General features: G+C 34.6%; 1 protein-coding gene across 1 annotated transcript; it reads left to right on the top strand.

Annotated features, from left to right (window-relative positions):
• Nucleotides 1-19,942: 19,942 nt before the first annotated feature.
• LOC107611072 (putative glutathione S-transferase DHAR2, chloroplastic) lies at nucleotides 19,943-21,585 on the top strand. Its single transcript, XM_021108253.2, has 5 exons — nucleotides 19,943-19,976; nucleotides 20,090-20,180; nucleotides 20,295-20,438; nucleotides 20,685-20,802; nucleotides 21,505-21,585. The coding sequence occupies exons 1-5, from the start codon at nucleotides 19,943-19,945 to the stop codon at nucleotides 21,583-21,585; spliced, it is 468 nt and encodes a 155-aa protein (XP_020963912.1).
• Nucleotides 21,586-26,155: the final 4,570 nt, after the last annotated feature.

Raw genomic sequence — 26,155 nt, 5'->3', positions numbered from 1 at the left:
AATTTTGGCGGATCATATCTTGAGCTAAAGTTTTTGAAATTTATTAATTTTTTTATCAAATTAAAGATAATTTAAAGACCTTTAAAATGGTATAGATTTCATAGAAATCGGAGTTTTGTAGAAAAAGATATGCTTGTTGGAAGTTTGTGTCAAAAATCTTATTTTTGTGATGTTGCAGAAATTGTGATTTCTAGTTTGTGTGTGCACGCACATTACTGTGCACGTGCTCAGAATAGTGGCTATGTTTTAACTTATGCGTACGCACAGCCCTGAGTGCAAGCACACCCTGTGAAACTTTGAAAACGTGCGTACACACACTCTGGTGTGCACGCACACACAGGAAGATGCACTCTGTTAAGAGCGATCGCACACTTTGGTGCGCACACACACCCTATGAACTTTGCAAGTTGTGCGTACGCACAACATTGTGCATACACACAAGTTGGAAAAATTCTTCTAGGTGTGCATACGCACAACCTTATGCATATGCACACTGCCTTGTTTTTAACCGTTTTACCTTTCCAGCAAGCTTGCAAACTTCCATAATACTTGATTAACACCTTTTTGCCAGTTTTAGTGTAACGACCTAATTTCTAGTACGCCATGATCATACTAGAAACTGAGCGCTACCAACTTGTCTTCCTAATTATTATCTATTATTTATTATATGAGTCTGATTCGTTGTTTAAAGCGTAGTTATTTTGCGAGGTACTTTCTTTTTTTGAAAATATTTGGGTTAATAAACTGAATCATTCACAATCAATTCGCAAATAATAACAAATACCACAGTTATAAACAACCACACTTATATACATCTCAACAGTTAATAACATTCGGTTATCTAGCCTTTATTAGAGTAAAGATCTTTAGTTAGAACACCCCTAGATATAGCTAGATAATAACTTTATACATATATATACATACAACATCCCAAGCCTTGACCTGCTCAAGAAGTCCCTAAGCTGGCACCCAGCTAGCCTAGACTATATACTCACCTAGTCCCTCTAAACTACTAAAGCGAGGGAAAGTACGTTCTAAGTCTTCAAAACTCAAGTCAAGTGGAACGTCATCAAAAGGCGGAACATCATCTACTACTCCTCTGTACGATCAGACATTGTCATATGACGTCTCTCTAGTACCTCATTAAGTAGCCACATAACAGGAGTCTCGTACACAGGATTTAGTTAAAGTTCGCATACAAACGGGGTGCAGACGTTGGCTGGTCTCACAGTATATACATATAATAGATAACGGAGTTCACTCTAGACGCAGAAGACTACCTAGAGCGGAATCCTCTCTACGGAACGATCATCAACAAACTACGAAAGGGTACTCTTGCTTCCATCTGAGGGCGAAGGAGAGAGAAGGGGTAAGAACAGGGGAGTTCTTAGTAAGGCCGGGGTTATTAGTTAAGTTCATTAATTCTGTGTTGCTTGGTAGACGAATAACAAAATATAGAGAAGCAGTTAACAGAAGATAGATAAATAGAGAAAATAGAGAAAACAGAAAGTAGGACACAAACAAAAGAATACAAGAAAATAAAACACGAATACAACGAATAGAATACAAACAAAGAAAGCATACATTCATACAACAAACATAACAGAAGAAATGCACAACCAAGTATGATGCATGTTTGTCCTATGCAGGCCATGAGCTCATGTGTCGATTTATACCCTACAGCCCGACATTACCTAGGAACTAGTCCTAGATATGGCTTATTCTCTGTAGGTGAACTTCGGCCCACAGAAATAGCACTCCCATAAGTGAACTTCAGCTTACAGGAATAATCTAAACACAACACAACAACTTTCTGTAGATGAACTTCGGCCTACAGAAATGGCACCTCTGTAAGTGAACTTCGGCTTACAGAAATGGCACCCCTGTAAGTGAACTTCGACTTACAGGAATCACAACTCTCTGTAGGTGAACTTTGGCCTACAGAAGCAACACCCTGAGCTACACAATTGATATTCACTGTAGGTGAACTTCGACCTACAGGAATAACAACTTACTGTAGCTGAACTTGGGCCTACAGGACCTCTAGGGCCAACAAAAAAGTAGCAGATAAACATACAACAGAATATCATGCCATAAGGCTTAACTCTTTATTTTCATACTCTTTCCCTCTATTCTCTTTGTTATATTACTCTTTTCTCTGTTTCCCTTTATTCTGCTCTGCTTACTCTTTTCCTTGTATCTCTTTACTCTGCTCTGGTTACTCTTTTCCTTGTTTAACGTATGTATGGAAAGCTTATGTAAATTTCGGTATGAATAGTTAGCCTGACCCAAGTATAGGTTCATTAAGTCTATATTGAAACAATTTAACTTTTCATATAATACTTGACACTAGCGCAACTCAAATACTAACTATGTTGCTCCTAGTTCGTTCAATAGTCTCTGTTAGTTTCTGTCATTAAAACTTTATAGACTTTTTCTCCGATTCTTATCTTTTCTTCAACTTTTTATCTTTCCTTTATCTTTCCCTCACTAACATGTTTTTACCACTCCCTAAGTGTTTTATGAAGGTGATTATGAGATTCTGCACTTAAAGTTGTCTTTCTAAAGCTTTTATGAAAAACTGCCTTTTTGCATTATTTTATTATTTTATTAATATATTTTCGAAAATTACCCGCTTTTTAAATTTTAACCTTTAAACTTCACTTTTTACCACCCGTAACATTTAATATTTCTACTTTAACCACCCTAACTTTCGAAAATTACAAAATAAACCCCCAAACACCAAAATATTTACTTCATTGCCCTTTTTAAGATCTAAAACGTGTTCTTCAATGTTCTTCACCGCACTCAAAGTGTTCTTCGTGTTCTTCGTAAATTTTTCAGATTCTTTCTCTGTTTTTACCCATTTTTCAATCTTTTCAGCAACCAATTTTGACCATAATTCAAAATAAATTAGCAGCCACCAAAACCCCATCTTTTTTACTTGATTTAATTAAAACAAATTGAACCCTAACTTAAGGGTTAGGGTTTGTTTTTTTCAGCAGCCATGAAGAACACAAATTCAAAGTCGAATATCATCAAATTTCATCAAATTTTCACCAAAATTTCAACAAGAATCACTCATATAAATAATCAATTTCAAGCATAACCAATCCATGTCATAATCACTCAACTCAATGATGGGATATTTTTTTGTGGAAAAACGAATTTCTCCAAAACACCCAAAACTAACCGGCAAGTGCACCGGGTCGCATCAAGTAATAAAACTCACGGGAGTGAGGTCGATCCCACAGGGATTGATGGATCAAGCAACTTTAGTGGGTGATTAGTTTAGTCAAGCTAACATTGAGTGATTTGAATGACAATTGAAGCCAACAGAATGTAAACTTGCAGGAATTATAAAGTGCAGAAAGTAAAATTGCAAGTAACTTAAAGAGCAAGAAAGTAAAATAGCTGAAACTTAAATTGCAAGAAATATAAATTGCATGAAAGTAAAGGGGACTGGGTGCAGGGAAATTAAATGAAAACAGTAAATCAAAGCGTAGAACAATTGTAAAGAAATTAAAATTGCATGAAAAGTAAATTCAGATCACAGTGGCTCAAATGTAAAATCTGAATGAGAGGTTGAAGATCTCAGGGGTTGGATGAGACTAGAGACCAAGTCTAGATCTCAATTCCTTCTTTAATCCAACAGAGAATAATTGCAGAAGAAAATAGAGAGGAAAGCAGTAAAGAGAGTTTTGATTCAAATCACAATTCCTTCAAATTATGCAGCAAGTAAACAGAGAGAAATCTCAGAAGGAGAATGAAACAGAACACCTTCAATTCTCCACCCAAGACTTAAAAACACAGAAAAGAAAACTAAAGAGAGAGAGCTCTGTATTCCTAATGCTCCCTAGTGGAGCTCGCCTCCTCTATAAAATGAAACAGATACCTATTTATAGGCGTTTTTACAAAATGAAAACTAAATTCAAAACAAATTACAATTAAAATGAAATTTCTATTCTAACTATCTCTTGTGCCTTTGAGTGGTGTCAATTGGGCCCTTGCTCTTGATGGAATTGGGTTGATAGAGGCCTTGGTTGATTGCTCTTGGAGTTGGAGAGAGAACCAATGTGAACCGGGTTGTGAATCTTAAAAGCTTGAGTAAAAGTTTGAGTAAAAGTTTGAGGCAAACTTTTACTCCAACTTTTCACATCAGCTACCCTCTTTTGCTGATACCAACGTTGGGGCAAAAGTTTGGGGTCTAACTTTTGCTCCAACGTTGGCCTCCCCTTGCACACTCATGGCGCTACTTTGTCCTCTTGTCAACGTTGTCAATTTTATGTCCACTATAGACTATTATATATGGTTGGAAAGCTCAGAATGTCTACTTTCTAACCCAATTAGAATCACCTCAATTGGACATCTACAACTCAAGTTATGCTCCTTTGAAGAGGACAGGGTCGCTGGCTTTGGTGCCCAACGTTTGAGGTAAAGTTTGCCTCAAACGTGGTCGAAAACGCCAATTCTGGAGGCTCAAACACATTGTTCACCCCATACTATTATACATTTTTGGAAAGCTCTGAATGTCTACTTTCCAATGCCTTTGGAAGCACATCATTTGGAGCTCTACAGCTCAAGTTATACTCCGTCGAAGGTGCAGAGGTCAGTTGGCCTCACTGCAGGCTGCCACTATATTCGTTTATGCACATTTCGGGGTAGTTTTCTCCCTCAATTTTAGTGTCCACCATGCAGTGCCATATATGCCTGGAAAGCTCTTGATTCCTACTTTCCATTGCTTTTTGAATCACCTCATTTGGAGCTCTGTAGCTCAAGTTATTCTTGTTGGAAGTATACCCCTTGTATGCCTTGTGGCGCCAACGTTTGCCAAAAAGTTAGAGGCAAACGTTGCCGCAAACTTTTGCTCTCCAGGGTGTTGATTTGTGATGCCAAAAGTTTGCCAAAAAGTTTGAGGCAAACTTTTGGTCCAGCTTTTTGCTCCCTGGTTCATTTTCACTTATTCCAAAAGTTTGAGCTAAAGTTTGAGGCAAACTTTTGCTCAAACTTTTTGTCCTCTCTTCCTCCTAGCCATTCCTCCTTGCTTCAACCTTTCTCCAAGATTTCTTCACCTATCATTAATCAACCAAACACATCAAAGCTATGCTCAAAATCATGAGATATTCATTCTTTCATAATATGTGACAATTATAGCATAAAACCTCATGAAATAGCATGAATTCATACATGGTTGATTAAATCAAAGGAAGCATGAAAATCTACCCAATTGGCTTACTTATGGCTCAAGAAAGTGCATAAAACCTATTGAAAACAAAGGAAAAAGCATAGAAAAACATGACATGGTGACATGTCATCACAACACCAAACTTAAACCTTGCTTATCCCCAAGCAAGAAAAGAATCATGCAATAGAGATTGACAATCCAAGGTAAGAAGAATAGCAACTCAATGTTCATGGTAAGCTAGTTTTCTAAGCATGCTACAATCACAAAAAAAATATAAATGATTGATGCTTCCATCTAGCTCAATTTATGAAATCTTTCTCTTATATTTCTTCCTTGAAACAAGCTTTTGATTTTCTTATTTAGCTTCTCCTTTTGGGTGCTTTCCCCATGAGTTGATAACAAAGCTACGACTTCTAAATGCTTTGTTTTCAAGTATTACCACTTGATACATAAGCACCACAAGCATTTGATTAGAGGACTTCATTAAGCTCATTTTTCTTTTCTTTTCTTGACTCTCTAATCATTGATGCTCAGAGCCTTGAGCTTTGAGGGAGTGCTTTTGCACTTTGAGCCTAGCCTTGACTTCTAAGTGTTTTGTTTTCAAGCATTTGGCTTGATACATAAACACCACAAGTACTTAACAAATGAATTGCCATTGGTACTCAGAGCCTTCAGCTTTCTCATTCTTTCCCTTTTTCTTTTCTTGCTTTATTTTGCATTTGCTTCTTTAAGGTTTTCATGATTTTAAAAGATTTCACAAAATGTTCTAGATGAAAACTTCAATTAAATAAAATCCAATGCAATTGAGCAACAATTAATCATACTAGCTTTCCAATACTTGTATGCACATGCTAAACTCTTCTTTAGTTCCTTGTTTGTTTATGATCATGATGCTTTACTGCTTTTGAATTCACAAAACTCAAGTTGGTAATCACAATGGCACAGCACCATGTTGTAATTTAGAAATCAAACTATGCCTTTTCATACACACATGCATACAGAGAAGGTAAAGACAATCATGCAGTTTATAGTGCTTGAAATAAATGAGAGGAAAAGGAACTTTACAACCTTGTAGTTCATCTTCTCTATTGTTGTCATTTTCCTCCCATTCTCCTCCTTCCCATACCAAACTCAGAATGCTTGCTCATCCTCAAGCAACTATTAGAACCATGGCTATGGGGCTAAGATGGATCATGAATGTCTTACACAAGAAATGTTAGTAGTACATGTGTTTCAAGCAAGCAAAATTAAAGATAATAATCAAGGCACAAGAGACAGAGACATTGTGATTGCAAGCTTAAGAAGGTGAGCATAATACTTTGCATAAAGAATAAGTAGCACACCAAACTTAGTGTGACACTTTCACTTGGAATCAATGCAAGTATCCAGTAAAGATTTGAAGCAAATTGTGTTGCATAGCAACACCAAACTTAGAATACAATCCTATGTCCATTTATTTGAATTAAAACCAAGCAAATGAAACTGTTCTTTATTAAATATAATCACTAAGCCAAGGATCTGTCATTAATAAAGCTCTCTTGGTGATGTATTAATAAACACAGCAAATAAGCAAACTAAAATGTAAGCATTAAAAACAAAGAATTAACTAAAGTAAACAGAATAACAAAATATCAAACCAAAAGAAAATTAACACTGCAAAGACATTATGGTTATGCAGACAAGTGGTGTTGCTGAATGATTTGCATAGAAAAAATAGGTGGCACACCAAACTTAGAATCTTGGTGTGTCACTTTCATTTTTGATTTGATGCAATCATCCAAAAAGATTGAAAACAATTTGTTGCAAGGCAACACCAAACATAGAATGTAACTATATGCCAATTTATTGAATTTAAACAAAACAAAGAACAAAAACAAAGCAGAGAAGAGAAATTATACCTACGGTTGACATGTTGTTCACTTTCTTCCTCTTCTTCCAGTTTGTTAAGAGGAATGACTTCAAGAGAGGAGAAGATTCAGCTATTGCCCCCTGTCTTGGTTTCCTCTCAGCAAGCTTTCTGTTGTACATGGCTTGATTGAGCTTGCTTGCTATTGGTCCAGGGGTTGGATTGCTTGTGGTTGACCTCCTCTTGAATGTTGTCCTTGATAGTTTGGTCACAATCCTCTTCTTGGTGCTTTTGTTAATTGCCTTCACTTCTTTGAATCCAAGTCTTGGTGGTTGTGTGATTGTTGGAGTCTTCTTTTCATCAAGAGTCTCTTGTATTGGTGGTTCCATGAACTACTCCTTTATGTACTTCTCTGCCTCACTTGAGTTTGGAATGACTTCTTCACTTTCTTGCTCCTCCACTTCCTCTTTTACACTCAACATTTGTTTTAATAGCTCTTTTATGGAGGAGGTTTGTTGATCTTCCCAAGCTTTCTTCATCTCCTCTTCATACCTTTCAATCATGGATTCAAGTGTTGAGGCGTTTTGGTCCAGGGAGGTTTGTGAGAGTTGTGAGTCTTCATGTTCTCTTGTCATCTCAAGTGGCCTTTGTGAATATGCAAGTTCAGGTTCAAATGTTTCCACCACCTCTTTTTTTTTTACGAAAAATCCACTTGACTCAGTAGCCTCTTCATCTTGTTTTTCCTTCTTCTTCATTGCACTCACCAATTGGCCTAGCTGCACTTTCATGTTTTTGAGGGAGTTTTCTTGTTCTTTCCAGACTTTCATTGTCTCCTCCTCATATTTTTTGAACATGGACTCAAGCTTTGAGAGCCTTGAGTGGTTCATGGAAGTTTGTGTGGGTGGTGAGTTTTGAAAGGGGCTTTCTGTTGAAGTATGGTCAAGTGATGATATCTTTGGATGAATATCATATGGAGCACTAGAATTCCCTTCCCAGCCACCATTAGAATCATGACTTGCATCATTTTATGGTGGAGGAAAATATCCCATATGATTTTCTTTCTCATCTTGTGGTTCTGAAGCATAGCTCCACGAATTGGAGTGCCCAGAATTTGAAGTTTCTTGGTGATATTCCCAACCACCATTAGAGATTGGTGATGGTGGGTGATATCCCATAAAATTTTGTTTGACCAAATGATGAGTTGAACTCCATTTGTGTTTTGCAAACATCAATGAAAATTGAAATTACTCATATCAGAGATGAGAATTTCTTAGTGAGGCAAAAACTCAAACACCTTGGTTTCAACTTAGAACAGAGAACAAAAATAAAGAAAATGCTTAATCTAGACTTCTCACCCACTTAATCATTGTTGATCTAAATCAATCCCCGGCAACGGCGCCAAAAACTTGATGGGATATTTTTTTGTGGAAAAACGAATTTCTCCAAAACACCCAAAACTAACCGGCAAGTGCACCGGGTCACATCAAGTAATAAAACTCACGGGAGTGAGGTCGATCCCACAGGGATTGATGGATCAAGCAACTTTAGTGTGTGATTAGTTTAGTCAAGCTAATATTGAGTGATTTGAATGACAATTGAAGCCAACAGAATGTAAACTTGCAGGAATTATAAAGTGCAGAAAGTAAAATTGCAAGTAACTTAAAGAGCAAGAAAGTAAAATAGTTGAAACTTAAATTGCAAGAAATATAAATTGCATGAAAGTAAAGGGGACTGGGTGCAGGAAAATTAAATGAAAACAGTAAATCAAAGCTTAGAACAATTGCAAAGAAATTAAAATTGCATGAAAAGTAAATTCAGATCACAGTGGCTCAAATGTAAAATCTGAATGAGAGGTTGAAGATCTCAGGGGTTGGATGAGACTAGAGACCAAGTCTAGATCTCAATTCCTTCCTTGATCCAACAGAGAATAATTGCAGAAGAAAATAGAGAGGAAAGCAGTAAAGAGAGTTTTGATTCAAATCACAATTCCTTCAAATTATGCAGCAAGTAAACAGAGAGAAATCTCAGAAGGAGAATGAAACAGAACACCTTCAATTCTCCACCCAAGACTTAAAAACACAGAAAAGAAAACTAAAGAGAGAGAGCTCTGTATTCCTAATGCTCCCTAGTGGAGCTCGCCTCCTCTATAAAATGAAACAGATACCTATTTATAGGCGTTTTTACAAAATGAAAATGAAATTCAAAATAAATTACAATTAAAATGAAATTTCTATTCTAACTATCTCTTGTGCCTTTGAGTGGTGTCAATTGGGCCCTTGATCTTGATGGAATTGGGTTGATAGAGGCCTTGGTTGATTGCTCTTGGAGTTGGAGAGAGAACCAATGTGAACCGGGTTGTGAATCTTAAAAGCTTGAGTAAAAGTTTGAGTAAAAGTTTGAGGCAAACTTTTACTCCAACTTTTCACATCAGCTACCCTCTTTTGCTGATACCAACGTTGGGGCAAAAGTTTGGGGTCTAACTTTTGCTCCAACGTTGGCCTCCCCTTGCACACTCATGGCGCTACTTTGTCCTCTTGTCAACGTTGTCAATTTTATGCCGACTATAGACTATTATATATGGTTGGAAAGCTCTGAATGTCTACTTTCTAACCCAATTAGAATCACCTCAATTGGACATCTACAACTCAAGTTATGCTCCTTTGAAGAGGACAGGGTCGCTGGCTTTGGTGCCCAACGTTTGAGGTAAAGTTTGCCTCAAACTTGGTCGAAAACGCCAATTTTGGAGGCTCAAACGCATTGTTCACCCCATACTATTATACATTGTTGGAAAGCTCTGAATGTCTACTTTCCAATGCCTTTGGAAGCACATCATTTGGAGCTCTACAGCTCGAGTTATACTCCATCGAAGGTGCAGAGGTCAGTTGGCCTCACTGCAGGCTGCCACTATATTCCTTTATGCACATTTTGGGGCCGTTTTCTCCCTCAATTTTAGTGTCCACCATGCAGTGCCATATATGCCTGGAAAGCTCTTGATTCCTACTTTTCATTGCTTTTTGAATCACCTCATTTGGAGCTCTGTAGCTCAAGTTATTCTTGTTGGAAGTATACCCCTTGTATGCCTTGTGGCGCCAACGTTTGCCAAAAAGTTAGAGGCAAACGTTGCCGCAAACTTTTGCTCTCCAGGGTGTTGATTTGTGATGCCAAAAGTTTGCCAAAAAGTTTGAGGCAAACTTTTGGTCCAGCTTTTTGCTCCCTGGTTCATTTTCACTTATTCCAAAAGTTTGAGCTAAAGTTTGAGGCAAACTTTTGCTCAAACTTTTTGTCCTCTCTTCCTCCTAGCCATTCCTCCTTGCTTCAACCTTTCTCCAAGCTTTCTTCACCTATCATTAATCAACCAAACACATCAAAGCTATGCTCAAAATCATGAGATATTCATTCTTTCATAATATGTGACAATTATAGCATAAAACCTCATGAAATAGCATGAATTCATACATGGTTGATTAAATCAAAGGAAGCATGAAAATCTACCCAATTGGCTTGCTTATGGCTCAAGAAAGTGCATAAAACCTATTGAAAACAAAGGAAAAAGCATAGAAAAACATGACATGGTGATATGTCATCACTCAAACACAACCAATCAAGATTAATTTCATCAAACCCTACCTTGATTTGCTGCCTCAAATCCGGTTACTCTTTGAAGTGTTCTTAAAGCACTTTTTCCTCCTAAATCACATCAAGAACAATTTTGAATCCATAAAACCTCAACTGACGAAACCTTAATCAACATGCTAGGAAGCGATTCCTCACCTTAAACATTCTGGGAATTGAAGATTCTTGGCTCACAAGTCAAGCTAAACAAGAGATCTAAGGAAGAACATAAAAAAAAACACATGTTTTAAGCATGCTTCCTTGAAAACCGAATTCAAAGGGGAAAGGGACAGCAATCTAACCTTATTTTCAGCCTTGATATGTTATATGGTTATGTAGAGAAAGAAGAGAGGATCCTTTGGGTCGGTGATAAACCCCATTTTTAGGGTTTATCATGTATAGATTTTTAGGGTTTTATCAATGATCTTTCACACTTATTCATATAAAAATGCATGATTTTGTGTTTCTTTCCCAATTTTGCCTCATGGATGAAAACATGCTTTGTTCGCATTGAATTAGATATATTTTAACCCTCCTCTATTACCATTCGATGCCGTGATCCATTTGTTAAGTGGTTTTAGAAATCATAGGGCAAGAATGGCTAAGAGGGATGAAGGAAGCATGCATGAATGGAAGGAGCATGGAAAATTAGAGTTTTGGAACTTGGGCATGGGCGCGCACACGCACCGTACGCGTACGCGCGGATGTGCACCCTCAGAGCCGACGCGATTGAGCCGATACGAGAAGCCGGCGCGCTTATATGGCTGGGCCAGAAATCCTTGGACGCGTGTACTGCGCGCCTGCGCGTGGGTCGCAAAAAACCCCATGGACGCGTACGGTGCGCGTACGTGCCGATGGCCGCACGTGATTTTTTAAGAAGAAAACATGACCAGCGATTTCAGGCAGTTGCATGCCCTGTTTTGGGGAAAAGTTCTGGCGGGAAAAGCATAAGAAGGCCAAGGATTGAGGGATTCACTAGTTAGACATCATTTTAGATATTTTGAGGAGTTAGTTACATTTTCTTTTAGAGAGAGAAACTCCAACTTCTCTCTAGGATTTTATTTTCTCCATTGCAATTCTCCTTTGAATTCTTGGTGAGATCCATTGCTAATTCACTTTTACTTTGATACAAGTTGTAGATCTACTCTTCTTCTACTCTCAATTAGTGTTCTTTTGATTCAATCACTTGGATCGAGATTTGTGACCTTGTTACTTTGAAGTTTGATTAATGACTTGAGGGATTTCATTCAATTGCTTGATTGTTGATGATTGCTTGGACTAGATAGCTTTAATTCAATTCTTTTCTCTCAATTTCATCATGTCTTCTATGATTGCCTACCAATTGTTTGTGAAAATGACAACCCTAGCTATGGAGTAGATTTCTCTTATTTAGCTTAGGGGTTGAGTTATTGGAGACACTTGAGTAGTGGATGTCAATTGTTGATTAGGAATTGAGGATTGCTAATTGACTTAGAGTGCACTAAAGCTAGACTTCCCTAGGGTTAGACTAGGACTTGTGGCTCAAGTTAGTTACTTTCACTTGACTTTCCTCCATTATTAGGGGGTTAACTAGGTGAAGCAATAATCAATTCTTATCACAATTGAAGGAAACTATGATGATGGAACTTCCAATACTCACCCTTAGCCAAGGACTTTATTTTAATCAATTGTTGTTTACTTTTGTTAGATTGAGTTCTTGCACCAACTCTTAAAACCACAAAAGACTTCCTAATCAATAATGTGCATTCTAAGGCAATCCCTAGGGAGAACGACCCGGGACTAATACTCTTGGTCATAGATTTTAGAATTGTTTGATGCGATATTCATGTGTCGGTTAGACTATACTCACGATTGGATTCATTGCTAATTTCTATACCGGCATAGGAAAATTCGTTCATTAGTCGGATTGGAATTTTGATTTGAGTTTTAGTTCGTAAGAAATCAGGGTTTGAAGATTAAGTGTTCATGAAGTTTTCTCTCTTTTCTCTCCTTTCAATTTTGGCCAAAGGGAGTAAATGACCAGCCTTGGAGTGTCTTGGCAGTGTAAGGTAAGTTGTGATTGGTTGGCTTGGAGGTGAATTAAAATATCTCAGGTGTATAACTACTAAAACTAGATGTATCGGAACACTTGTAAAAACATCTCTAAAAATTCTTTTATGAGCTACTAGCATAAATGACACTAGTAACATATTTAATATGAGAATAGAACATGTATGATGAGGCCTTAGCATTACTAAAGTCATCAGAGAGTGCTGGTGCTAAGCTGCACCAGTAAACTGTGAACCCAGTTAAACTGATTTCCTGTTTTTAACTAAAACAAACCAGGTAACCTTATAATATCATTCAATCATCTTCTAATACTAATATAATGATAATATTATACTATTATCTCTCTTCTCTCATGAATCATGTCCAGTTCATCAAATAGAGACTATTTACGAAAACTAGAATCAAAACTCCTAACTGATACGGTTCAAAAACTAGGTTCTTCGTGATTGCGTTATCGAGCTTGCCTCAGAAGAGGTTCTAGCTTAAGGATGACTAATGACAATGAGGATTGAGATGTTTAATGATACGGCAGAGGTGTTCCCTTTACTTATCTTCCGGAGAAATTCATGCCTTCAAAAAAGATCTCGTATACTCAAAAAATGGGGTTGTTACATTTAGGATCTTGAATCAGGGGAGAAAATAATAAAGGAATAAAAAGGATATTTTTTTAGTTATGAGTTTAGAGCCAGTGACATAGGTTTGAAATGTTTGTGTAATTTCTAGATTGAATTGGTGAATGCTGAGTTGTGAAGTTTATGGTTGAAGAGGTTTATGAGGAATGAGAATGCTTATGATGAATTTGAAAAGTTGGAAAGCGGTGATGGGATGGTTATGATGAGTTGAGAACTCAGAAAGGAATAATGAAATTATTGAATTATATGAGAGTATGCAGCGCCTATATCCCTGGAGTGGCAGATTTCTCTGCTGCATGAGTAGTTGTTGTTAGGAGTGTGCGGAGTCTATATCTCCGGCATGGCAGTTTTCCTACTGCATGAGTGTGCGGAGCCTATATCTCCGACGTCGCAGTTTTTTCTGCTGCAAGAGTGTGCCTAACACTAGTTATTGTTTCCTTCCTTGCTGCATGAGTGTGCAGAGCCTATATCTCTGACGTAGCAGACTCCCTGCTGCATGAGTGTGCAGAGCCTATATCTCCGGCGTGGTAGATTTCCCTGCTGCATGAGTGTGCAGAGCCTATATCTCTGGGCATGGCAGGAAGGCTACATCCAAAAGGATGTGTCGGGTTGGCATTTATGGACCGACAAGTGATATCACTATCCAATAGGACAGGCATTCATCATATGCATCTCTTATATGCTTGTTTTCCTTGAATACTTGAGTTTGCCTAATTGTATAATATGCTTACTTGCTTCTTGAATTACTTGATTATATATGATTACTACCTGTGTTTTACTTGCTTGCATTATTTGTGATTGTCTAGTGTTGAGGAGGATTGGGAGTCGGTGGCGATGGAATTGTACGGAGGTCACGTTGGCAAAGGCTATGGGATACAGCGGTGTGTTTAGTACTGGTTAGAAATCCCCTAAGTTTAGATAACCCTGTATATTCTTTATGTTTTAAGTTATTTATTTTGTTAAGCTTGAACATCTGTTCGATGTGAAGTTCTAGGATTGCCTTTGGCATCTCGGAACCTTACATCTTATATATTGGGCACTGTTACCATACTGAGAACCTTCGGTTCTCATACCAAACATTGTTGTTGATTTTCAGATGCAGGTCGTAGTTCACCTTGGGAAAATTGCGGACATGGTGACAGAGCGGAGTATGGTTTATTCCTTGTTTATTTCTGTTTTACGTTTGTTGTAGTATTCTCTCACCTTTTGTATATTTAACTTTGTTGCCTTGGAGACTTTATTTTCTAAAAACTTTAAGAGATAAGTTGTATAAGCTGTTTTAAACTTCAAAAACTCTTTTGTATTTCAGTTTGACTAGCCGGCCTAAACTCCGCAAGCTGTGACTAGTCATCTTTTTGGTACATCATACTTATATATACATATCTTGTTAATTTAATCATTACCTTGTGTATCTTGGAGCTATCTACAAGTTTTTTTATGTATTATGTCTTGTTTTGTCCGTGCCTACGCGTTTAGTTATCGTGTGTGGATGCTTCGCATTTCGTAATTCCGCTTTATGCGACTTTGAGCTTTATTCCTTCATCGGATTTCAAGTATTACTATTTCCTTCAAAATATATAATATTATATAAGCCTTAGAATTGTCGTGACCTTTAGTTATCCTTTTCTTTACGGCTAGAGGTAAGGCTCAGGGTAATTAGGGTGTTACATACCCAGACAAAGCAAACAAATGCAGTATGATACATGCATGTCCTACTGGCCATGAGCTTACGTGTCGGTTACTTTGCCAGAACCTGACACACCTGGTAGCTAACCCGGATATAGTCCTCTTGAAAATCAGTGGGCGGTACACCACCACGAACCCCACCTGGCGAACGGTACACCACTACGAACCCCACCATTGTGAGCGGTACACCACCACGAACCTTGCAAGATCTTCAATTGGAAAATAACACACACACGTGGGCGGTAAATAACCACGATTTCCACAAACACATACACAACCCATGGGCGGTAAACAACCACGATCTCCACGTTCATCGCAACACTGGACAAGCGGTACATCACCACGATCCTTGCCAGGTCATAGCTCAAATTCAAAACTACAATCTTTTAAAATCTTGACCTGGAGCAAGTTGGACTAAGCCACAACCCTTGCGTACTATCCAGGTTTTTCCAAATATCAAAATCTCTCTTTAAACAACAATTTAAATCCGTTCTCTTTTATCAAACTCCTTTTCTTAATAAATTGAATTCAAACATAATATTTTTCTCGATAAAACTCAAAACATATAATTTCTTTAATAATTCAAAATTAGCTAATATAATTCTTAAAATTTTTGAAAATTTATTGACTCCCAAAATATTCAAAACACCTCAGCTGGCTGTTTATACATAACTGAATCAAAATCTCAAGCAAACAACAATAATTCAATAATAATTTAACATAAACTCAGTCAAATTCAATCAATAATCAATCAAACGAACATTCAGTTATCAAATTCATATTCTAATTATTTTAAAATTGCCAAATCCTACCTCTGTGCAGAAATCACAACAACGGAAATTCAGGAGAAGCTTTCTGACTAATCTGCTGAAAAAAAATGTTAGAAATTATCTGTGCCTCCTAAAAATCCAATTGGCCGAACTCAAAGGGAAGAGGAGCTACGTCACTGTCAACTTCTATCGGACAAAAATAACTCCAACGTATAAAAAGAGGATATAAACACTTTTACCGGATTAGATTTTTTGTTGGAGTTTAAGAAATTGATATTAGAAGTCACAGTTCCATGGAGGTTACTTGGTTGCTCTCACTCACGGCCTCCTTCTCTTATTTTTCCAAGTTTCATTCGGTGATGAATGAAAGAATTAAAAATGATTAAGACCATTGGAAATGAAAGAAACTTCGGGGTTGTCAAGGCTTCATTAGGTGTTATTAGTGTTATATATATACATGCCACATTTCAATTTCTTTTCCTTTATATATATATATATATATATATATATATATATATATATATATATATATAATCTTGTTTTAATTTCATAAATATATGTACATGTATATATAAGTCACGTTGTGGCTTTTCTTTCTTTTAGTTTCCGAAAAAAAATAAATAATAATATAATAATGATAATATAGTAATAATAATGATAATATAATAATAATAATAACAATAATAATGATAATAATAATAATAATAATAATAATAATATTAACAATTATAAAAATTAATTTAATTTTTTTTATCAAAATAGTTTTTAATAAATAATTCAAACTAATAGAATAAGTCATAATTAAATTAAACTTCAATAATAAACAAATTCTATTTAATTATTTTTGTTAAAAATAGTTTTTTTAAAACCTACATCTCAATATATTATATTAACTCATAAATAACTAATTATTTAATTTTTAAAAAATCTGGAGTCTTACAGACAACAAACAAAATTTCATCATATTTTTCATCAACAACGACACATTTATACCTTCTAAAAGTTACCTCATATTCTATGTCACACAATTGGCTAATGCTCAAAATATTATGCTTCAAACTTTCAACTAAAAATATATTATCAATGAAAATAGAGAAATTTTAACTCACTTTATCAATAGCAATGACTGTTCCCTTTCCATTATCTCTAAAAGTCACAAATCTAAATTATACTTAGCTTGTTGTGTTTGATAAAAAAAGGTTAACTTTTTAGTCATATGTCTTGAATATTTATTATCCTTTTTTCTCTTGAATGCCAGACAAATCTGCACAAATTAAAACTCAATTAACTTCAAATATCCAAATGAATTTAGATCATTTAATGTTAATCCTTTTTTATTGTCCAAGACCATTAATATCATGAACCACATTATAAACCTTATCATTAATCTTTCTTTCAAAAATAAAATATTGAGAAGTTGTATTTCATGAATCACATTGTAAACCTTGTCATTACACTTGTGATAATTTCTTGTTGCAATTTTTTAGGGTAATAATGAGGTGTGAGGTCTTTTGGTCCTAGAAGTGCATGTTTCAGTTTTAACAAGTTTTTCAAAAATAGCAACACTTCCACCAACATATCCTAAACCAAAATTTTCGAAAGATGATTTTTAATAATCTAACGATGTATCTAAGTTGCAAAAATTTTGAGTAAATTGAGCTAAGTAATAATCATAATCACCTCATGTAGTCTTTGAGTAAATCAGTAACATCTTTAGTTTCTTTCAATTTCTCTTCAAAAAAATCATTTTTATCCTTCAAGGATTCATTTTTAATGTTGCATTTATCATATTTTTAATCTTTTTTTAAATGTCCAGGTCATTCATAATTATCTTTCAAATGTTGTAATTTACAGATTGCACAAATATCTTCATCTTTTTCTTCTAGTAAGTATAGCTTTTGTCATAAAAAAATAGAGGTCTGTTGTTAGATTGCCCTTTGGTAAGCGCATAAACTACCACATTTGCTCCCATGTTGTCCATTTCGATCTTTCTTCCATGTTATTAGACTTGACGTTTGAAACCTTGTCGCTTGATACCAATTGAAAGTTATCAATTGAATCTAAGGCCTCTTTTGCTTTGATCATTAAAACAGATTTAGAAGAAAGTTACAGATCTGTCTGATAAAATAAAAATGTAAGAGACAATTTATTTTTTTGTCTCATAATGATTGTAATAAAGACAAAACAAAGAAGAATGATTTGCACCACCAAGTATCCTAGTCTAGCTATTTAGTGCAAAATGACCTACATCCAGTCTCCATGATAACAATAGTTAATTTTTTACTATTTTTAGAGAAATTACATTCGTTAACTCTCTAGAATTCCTCCTAATCATATCAAGGAATACACAAGCTTCTAATGAAGCTTGTAACCACAGAGCTAACCTATAGCTTAGATTAATCACACCAAGTGCTCTCCAAAAAAACATCTCAGACTCGTGACTTCACACTAAGTGCTCTTTTAATTTAGTAACACTACAAAAAAATTATGTTTTAGCGACAAATTTTTAGTGGCAATAACATAATGACTACTAATTTCTTAATTTAAGTTATTTTTTTGCGGCAATTATATATTTGCCATTACTATTATATATTATAGTGGTCATTATTATTATTTCCAGAAAATTATTAACCTTTTTTACTTTTAATTTTAATTTTTCTAAATTTTTATAGTGGCTATTGCCATTATGGCCACTAAACTCTTCTTCTCACTCTTTTTGTTTTATCTACCGTAAATCAAATTGAAAATACAGAAAGAGATAGAAAAGAAAATTTCACTTTCCCTCTCCATCCTTTGTTTCTCTTCACTTTCTCGCTCTCTCTTTGATTTCGCTACTAGCCTGGGTTAACACGTGTAACCATTGCCATCACTGACCACCATCACCACCACCACCACCGTAACCATTGCCGATAGCCGCCGTCCATCATCCTATTCCTTGGATTTCGTTTCCATCCGATCCGCCTTAGATCCGCATCTCTGTCATCGTTTGCTCGTCTCAGATCTACGTTGCCAAGGTCTTTCAGCCACCGTTGCTGCTCCAGTCGCAACACCACACCTCCGCCGCTTGCATTGCCGCCATTCTTGTACGTAGACGCACAAGATCATCGCCGCCGGTAGGTCTTCTCCGTTTATTTTTCGATTTTGGTTTGAATATTCAAAAGCATGTGATTTCCTCTCCGTGTTATTACTTTTGCTATGTTTGCTTGCTTGATCCTAATGAATCTGATAGATCAAGCTGAAATTGAAGTGTTTAAGTGATTTTGATCCTAATTTTTTATTTGCTCTGTCTTCTCCGTTATTACTTGCTTGATCTACCGTTCTTGCTTGCTTACTCTGTTTATATTTGGATTTTGGTTTAAGAGTTTAAAATGTTTTCTACAGAATTAAAGATAACAGCCAACATTATCTTGATTTTGAGACTGCCATTGAAATATTGCTAATTAGTACTAATTACGGCCTCTGGGTGCATTCAACCTCTGTTGTTGCAGGTATTATTTGATCTTGAAACACCAACCAGGATCTTAAGAGTGACCTCAAGGATTTATATATCAATTCCGAGTGTAAAGATCTCAATTACATGCTTCAGGAAGATTCATGTTAAGCTTGAGAAGAAGTTTAGCGGCAAGGTTAGCAAACCCTTAACTTGTTTGAAATGCTTGCTTGCTTTCTTGCTTTCTTGATCTGTCATATGATGCTGATTCACATTCAATAACTTTTCTTCGTTGCCTTATCAGTTATAAATGTTGTTGGCTTAAAAAGTAATTGAGCTTTGAATTGAACTTTGAAGAGAAGGAAGATCCAACAATGTACATTTCCCCTGTGTTTGTTCTAGTTATTGGCTTTTATGGAAAAGCACAGTATATTATTTCAATCTTGGGCCTCTTTATTAGAGTTCAGCTTGACTTTTTGTCACATATATACTGAAATCTGTTTGACTTACTATAAAGTATTAATGATTATTATTAGGGGTCTCAATTGATTTTCTTTCATTTGGACTTTACAGATCAGATAGACCTGCAGAATTTTTCCTAGTTCTGAATTGTATAATTTTGATGAAATTATCCGAGTCCTAATTCTGAAATAATAAAGGAGTTCAGTTCTAAAACTGTGTTTACTAGAGTGGAAATTTGATGCCTTTGAAGAAAATGGCAATGATGTTATCATGTGTTTCGTTTCAGTTTGTGTGTCTGGAATCAGTAATTATTCATTTGACTTCAATTGAGGGAGAAAAATATTTATGTTTGGTTTTAACCTTTGAACTTGAGGTTCCTATAATCAATTAGTGACAGTTGTTTGAATTGTCTTTCAGGTCCCTTTTGCCAAAGGGTGTTGCTGACTCTTGAGGAGAAACATCTTCCTTATGACCCCAAGTTGGTAGATTTGACCAACAAGTCAGAATGGTGATCTTCTGGTTCATTTCTTTTTTTAAGTTCTTCCTTTGTACAAGAGTTATTAGTTTGTTGTTGTTGTTCTTGTTCTTGTTACTTTTCTTATTGTTTGTGTTACTGGTTTAGGGTCCTTAAAATTAATGCTGAGGGAAAATCTCCTGTCTTAAAGCTTGAAGAGAAGCGGGTTTCTGATTCAGATATCATCACACAAATTCTGGAAGAGAAGTATCCTATCCCACCATTGGTAACTCCACCCAAAAAAGCTACAGTGTATGCATCTATCTTCTAGATTTCCCGATCATTACTAGATATTTTTGTGCTATTATTATGTTTTTCTTGTGCTTGATGTACTTGGTTTAGAATATTTAGAGAGAGAAATGAAGCATAGTTGCTGCAAATTAGACAAGCCTAGCAAAATTTGCTTTCTCCTCTATCAGCTTTTTATTCTTAAATGTTAAGATGAATATATTATATGTCCTCCAATTGACTAATACATGCATGAATTTTTGTATGTAGTGGGTTGAAGATCTTTTCTACATTTATTGGATTTCTCAAGAGCAAAGATCCCAATGATGGAACAGAGCAAGCATTGCTAAGTGAACTAAGCTCTTTCAACGATTACCTTAATGGAAATGTACGACTTATTTTTGCTTTTCTCTTTCTTTTATTGTTTGCATTCTTTACATATTTACCATCTTCTATGGTTCTCCTTGATGAACCAACATTTGATCTTTGTGCCATTTTTGTGTATATATCATGGAGTTATTATGAAAGCTCACATACCCATTCAAGATATGCCAAAATCTATTTTTATCTTTATTCTTGTAGATATTTGCTGTAAAATGTACCACTGATATTTTTACTCCCTTTGCATAAGACGTCTGGGATTTGAATTGAGTTGATTGTTGAATTGGAAGCAAGTAGTCCATAACTTATTCCTGAACTAGGAATCTGTTGCTTGAATCAATCCTGAGAGGTAGAGACACAAGCTAGAATCTCAATTCTTTCCCATTCTCCAAAATAAACACTAATTTCATTTCCAGCACATTACTTAGACAAACATAGAGAAACAAGTTGTTTGACTGATATAAGGGCCCTTTGTAGGCTTGTACTCCCATACAAGTCATTTAGGTTATTTGAGAGTGATTGTGGAGAACTCGATTCATAATATTTATATAGCACCCTTTGCCATTAATGTGACATCTTGTGTGCTACTAATTCACCATGCTTAACTAGCAATTACTCTTTGGTATAATTTAAAGTCTGTAAATTAAAACTTGTGCAGGAAACTTCCTATATTTTCATTTAACGGATGATTCTTGCAACTTTCATATAGGGTCCTTTTGTCAATGGAAAAGACATATCTGCAGCTGACTTATCTCTTGGACCAAAGTTGTATCATTTGGAGATTGCATAAAATTAATAAATTTGTATATGCTTTATTATCTTTTAAGAGAAATTTGTGTATAAATATTTTGAATTTAATGAATATTTTATTTTGTAATAATTAATTTTAGTATATTTATATTATGTACAATAATAATAATTTTTGCTAAAAATAATTTAAAATTTTCGAAAAAAGATAGGTTGTTATTTCTAAAAGAGTGAGTATAATTAAAAGGGTCTTAAGATTTTAGCGGCAATAGTAATGGCAACTAAAAGTGAATAATATTATAATTCTAGGATTATTTTTAGTAGCCATATAAATTGTCGGTCAGATGATTTTTGGCGGCAATAGTAATGGCTACTAAAAGTGAATAACATTCCAATTTTAGAATTACTTTTGGTAGCCATATAAATTGCCAAGAAAATGGCGCTAAAAATTATATACTTTTTGCTGTAATTAAAATGGTCTTTAGCGGCAAATGTTATAATTGCCACTAAACTCTTTTAGCGACGGAGTATAAGACGGCTAATGTCTAATTGCCGATAAATGTAGTAGCGACTATTTTTATTGCTGCTAAAAGCAAAATAAATGGCCGCTAAAAGTGATTTTTCTAGTAGTAAGAAAAATTTTTCAGGCTTATTATACAAAACAGAAATTATATCAAAAGAATTTGATATAATCTATAGCTTTTTTTCCAAATGTATTTTTTTTATTTTTTCTCTCAATAACTTTTTCTATTTCCTTACATATTAGCCTTTTTCTTAAAATAAAAAAGATAAACTAAAAAAGTATTTTATATATTCAATATAAACATTAAAAGAGAAAAAGTATAGCAAAAATGCTATAAAAATAATCTATTGTGCTCTCTCTCCCTGTCTTCAAAACATGGCTGAATACCTTTTATTGAGGTGTATTCTTTCCAAAAATTAAAACTTTGCAATCTGTAAAACTTGTGCACAGCTGACTCGGTCATTGTTGAGAAAAAATAAAGCATCAAATATTGCACCAGAGAATTATGGTTGTGCAAAATGCAGTGAGGGATGTTGCAACAGTGACAAGATCGTGGTTGTAGAGGACTGCACAACCTACTATCCTTGCTCTTCTTTCTTGTTGCTAAAGGTGGAGCCTTGATAATTTCATTATCCTTGATTTGTACTAGCAAAATAGGCACCATTCGGATTTTCTTTGGCTTCAAATTTTAATCTTCTCCCTCCATCACAAATTGATGCTTTTTTATTGTTGTGCAAAAGTTGAGAGAGAAACTTTTCTTTCCAAGTTTGATGTACTTTACTTTTTTTTTTTTGGTCAGATGATGTGCTTTACTTGAATTTGTAAAGTTACAACAACAAAGATTCTTAATGTTGCAACCCTTTTCTTCAACGTTTGCCCAATATGAGTTGCTGATACAGTTGGCCTTTTTGTCACCAAAAACTCTAATATGGGCCTGCACAAATAAAATACTCATTAAACAAATTTTAAACTTTTTAACTAGAAGAAGAGTAGCTGAGACTTAACTCAACTCGTTAATCATTATGCTTCTTAATATGCTGCACCCGGATTCAAACCTTGATGAGTGCACCAAGTGTTGAATATAAATTCCTTAAATGTTGTGTGGGTAAGAGTGTATAGTGTGGTGTGTTGTGACAACCTTAAAAAATTTTCGATTTACAAACACTAACTTGATATTTTATTATTTGTAAGACATAGGCCTAACTTTACCATTTTTCTTTTTGCCTATGTTAATGACATTGTAGTTACAAGTAGTGACTTAAAAGAAATTGAAAATTGAATTATTTCCATGGGCTTCAATTCCATTATCTTCCCCAAAAAAAACGTTCTAGTCACTCAACAAACGTATACAAAAGAATTGTTAACAAAAACCTAAATGGACATGGATAATCCTATTCCAGCACCTATGATCTCATCCCTTAAATTGAGTGTTGACCACAAGACTGGATTTGGCCTTCTAAGTGAATCATGTGTCTCAATTCATGCATAAACCTACTATTTTTCACTAGAAAGCAGTGAAAATGATTCTCAGATATGTCACAGGTACAGTTTCTCATTCATGCTATTGTGTTTAACAAGAGCTTTGACTTTAGGCTTCTATCTTTTGTAATGCAGATTAGGCTAGTGACTTAGATGATCGAAACATAAGCAGAAGTAGCACTGAGACCAAATACAGATCAATGGCGGTAGCACAAGCTGAGATTGTTCTGATACAGTAGCTTCTTAGTGAGCTCAGAATTCAACAACCAATAACTCCAACTATTTATTGTGACAAAGTGCATGTATGCTAGCCGCTAACCAAATTCTCCATAGCAAATGTAAACACAAGAAAATTGATCTTTACTAGTAAACAGCAAAGAGCTTTCTGTAGTTAATATCGCAGCCAGTGATTAAGTGGCTGATGTGTTTACTAAACCGTTATCAATTAAATTTGTTCAACAAATTTGTAGACAAACTTAGAGTGGATGCAACTCCCTTACTAAATTTGACGGGGGATGTAAAGAAGAGTTAGTTAAGTTGGTTAGGAATTTTGTTATGTAGTTAACCTAGTTTCATCTCTAACTGATTTACTATCTCGTGTACTGATAAGCATATATTATTAGGCAGTGTTACAAGGGTAGTTTGTATCAATCTCTCATAATATCGCATACATGAAAATTCAGTTACTTCAGCTCCTAGATTTAACTTCATCGCAATTCTGTTCTTGATTTCCCTGCTGCCACTTGCATCAGATTCTAGTTTCTTATCTAGAATCTTTACATATATAATTTAATTTATCTGTCACTTTTATTTGTTCTAAGCTTGTCTTCGCATGAAAAAATAAAACAAACTTTGTTCTTCTAACAATGCAAAGCGATGCCAATAACGAATTAAATTTGTCTTTTTCCTTGCATGTTTTGTATTCATTATTATTTCAATTGATATATACTGTCTTCATCCGAGAAATGGTGGTTTCTAATAACTGAAACAACTACAAGCAACTTGCACTTTTCAGTTCTTTTTGTATGGAATAATAATCATTGAACATAGTTTATCACTTTGACAACTACCTCAACAGCATCTTATCTCATTTAATTTTATATAGTTTCTTCCTTAATTTGCCACTGACATAATTACACCAACTGGTTCACCAAACAAGAAGAACCTTCAGCCAACTGTAACAGAAACAATGCGGGAATCACATACACCAATTATTCTTAATTTGTTTCAAATGGGTATCTTTTATTAATTAGTTGAAGACCGTGATTGATCCCTCTCCTTCTTGAACATTTTTAAAATATGATATGCTAAAATTAAATAATATAAAGGGATCCAACTTGATGATTGAGAAGTTCTAATAGTAAGGTATATATATATATATATATATATATATATATATATATATATATATATATATATATATATATATATATATATATATATATATATATATATAAGGTAATGCCATGTGACTATTTTCTTTTAAAAAATTAAATAAATGTTCATCTTTTAAAATGAATGAAGTAGAGATGTTAAACGTACATTAAGACTTCAAAAAAAAATTGATAAATAGAATACTGAAGACCAATTTAATATTTTAAAAAAATTCACCCAAACTTAATAATGCAGTGCCCTGGTAACAATCTACTCAAATAATATAAACTACTAAGCTTAATTATTAAAACCAATTTAAAAAGGGAGAGGAAAAAATCGCCATGTGACTTGTAGGAGAAGACCAAATATGAGGGAGAAGTCCAAATATGAAAAGATTAAATAAATAGAAGAGAAGTTGGGTGCTATTGGTATGTTTAGAATCATGAACTACCAATTATAATTAGAGCTTTAGAGATACATAACCAAATACAATGTATCAATCCTTATAAAGATTGAAAGGCCAGGGAGCATGTTTGTCTCATAGGTTCTGCTTCCGGCTATATTCACCTAATGTTAATTTTCATTAATATAATACTTAGTTTAATATTTTTTATGTCCACTTTTTCTTTGTATGACTGATTTTATGTAATTTATTTTTTATGTCTTTGTGGCCAGTATGTTTGTTATGAGATTGTTTATATAAAAAATATTAAACAGATAAAAAGAGACAAATAAATAATTATATATTAAATTAAACAATGTTTATTACTATTATTATTGTCTCTCAACATTTGGTTTGACAAAAGTTAACTAACTAATGAAAAATCTCACATCACATAAAATTAATAAGTTCGTGACCAACTGACCATTATAGTATATTACAATATTCAAACCATACCAAAAGGATCGTGGTGATCATAATGAAAAAGGTACCTTTGACATTTCCCATGCACATTTATTCGTCAAATTTATTTAAGGTTATTAAATGAAATATGAATCTAATTTAAATTGTTGAGTAGTTTAGACACTGAACATTGGGTATGAAAATTTACGTTTCATTTTAAGGATATTCATTATATATGCATGATGATTTCGATTCCTCCTTCCATCATAAAGCTCCTATTTTGTTTAACCTAAAGAGATATTGGGAACTAATATTTTTAATTTATTAATATTAACTAATATTTTAAATTAACATATTTTTCTATACTATTAGAATTTAAAATTTAAAATTTAA

The sequence above is a fragment of the Arachis ipaensis genome, chromosome B8 (genome assembly GCF_059453495.1).
Source record: "Arachis ipaensis isolate K30076 ecotype BB chromosome B8, ASM5945349v1, whole genome shotgun sequence".
NCBI lineage: Eukaryota > Viridiplantae > Streptophyta > Magnoliopsida > Fabales > Fabaceae > Arachis > Arachis ipaensis.
This window is presented reverse-complemented; position numbering and strand designations above follow the sequence as displayed.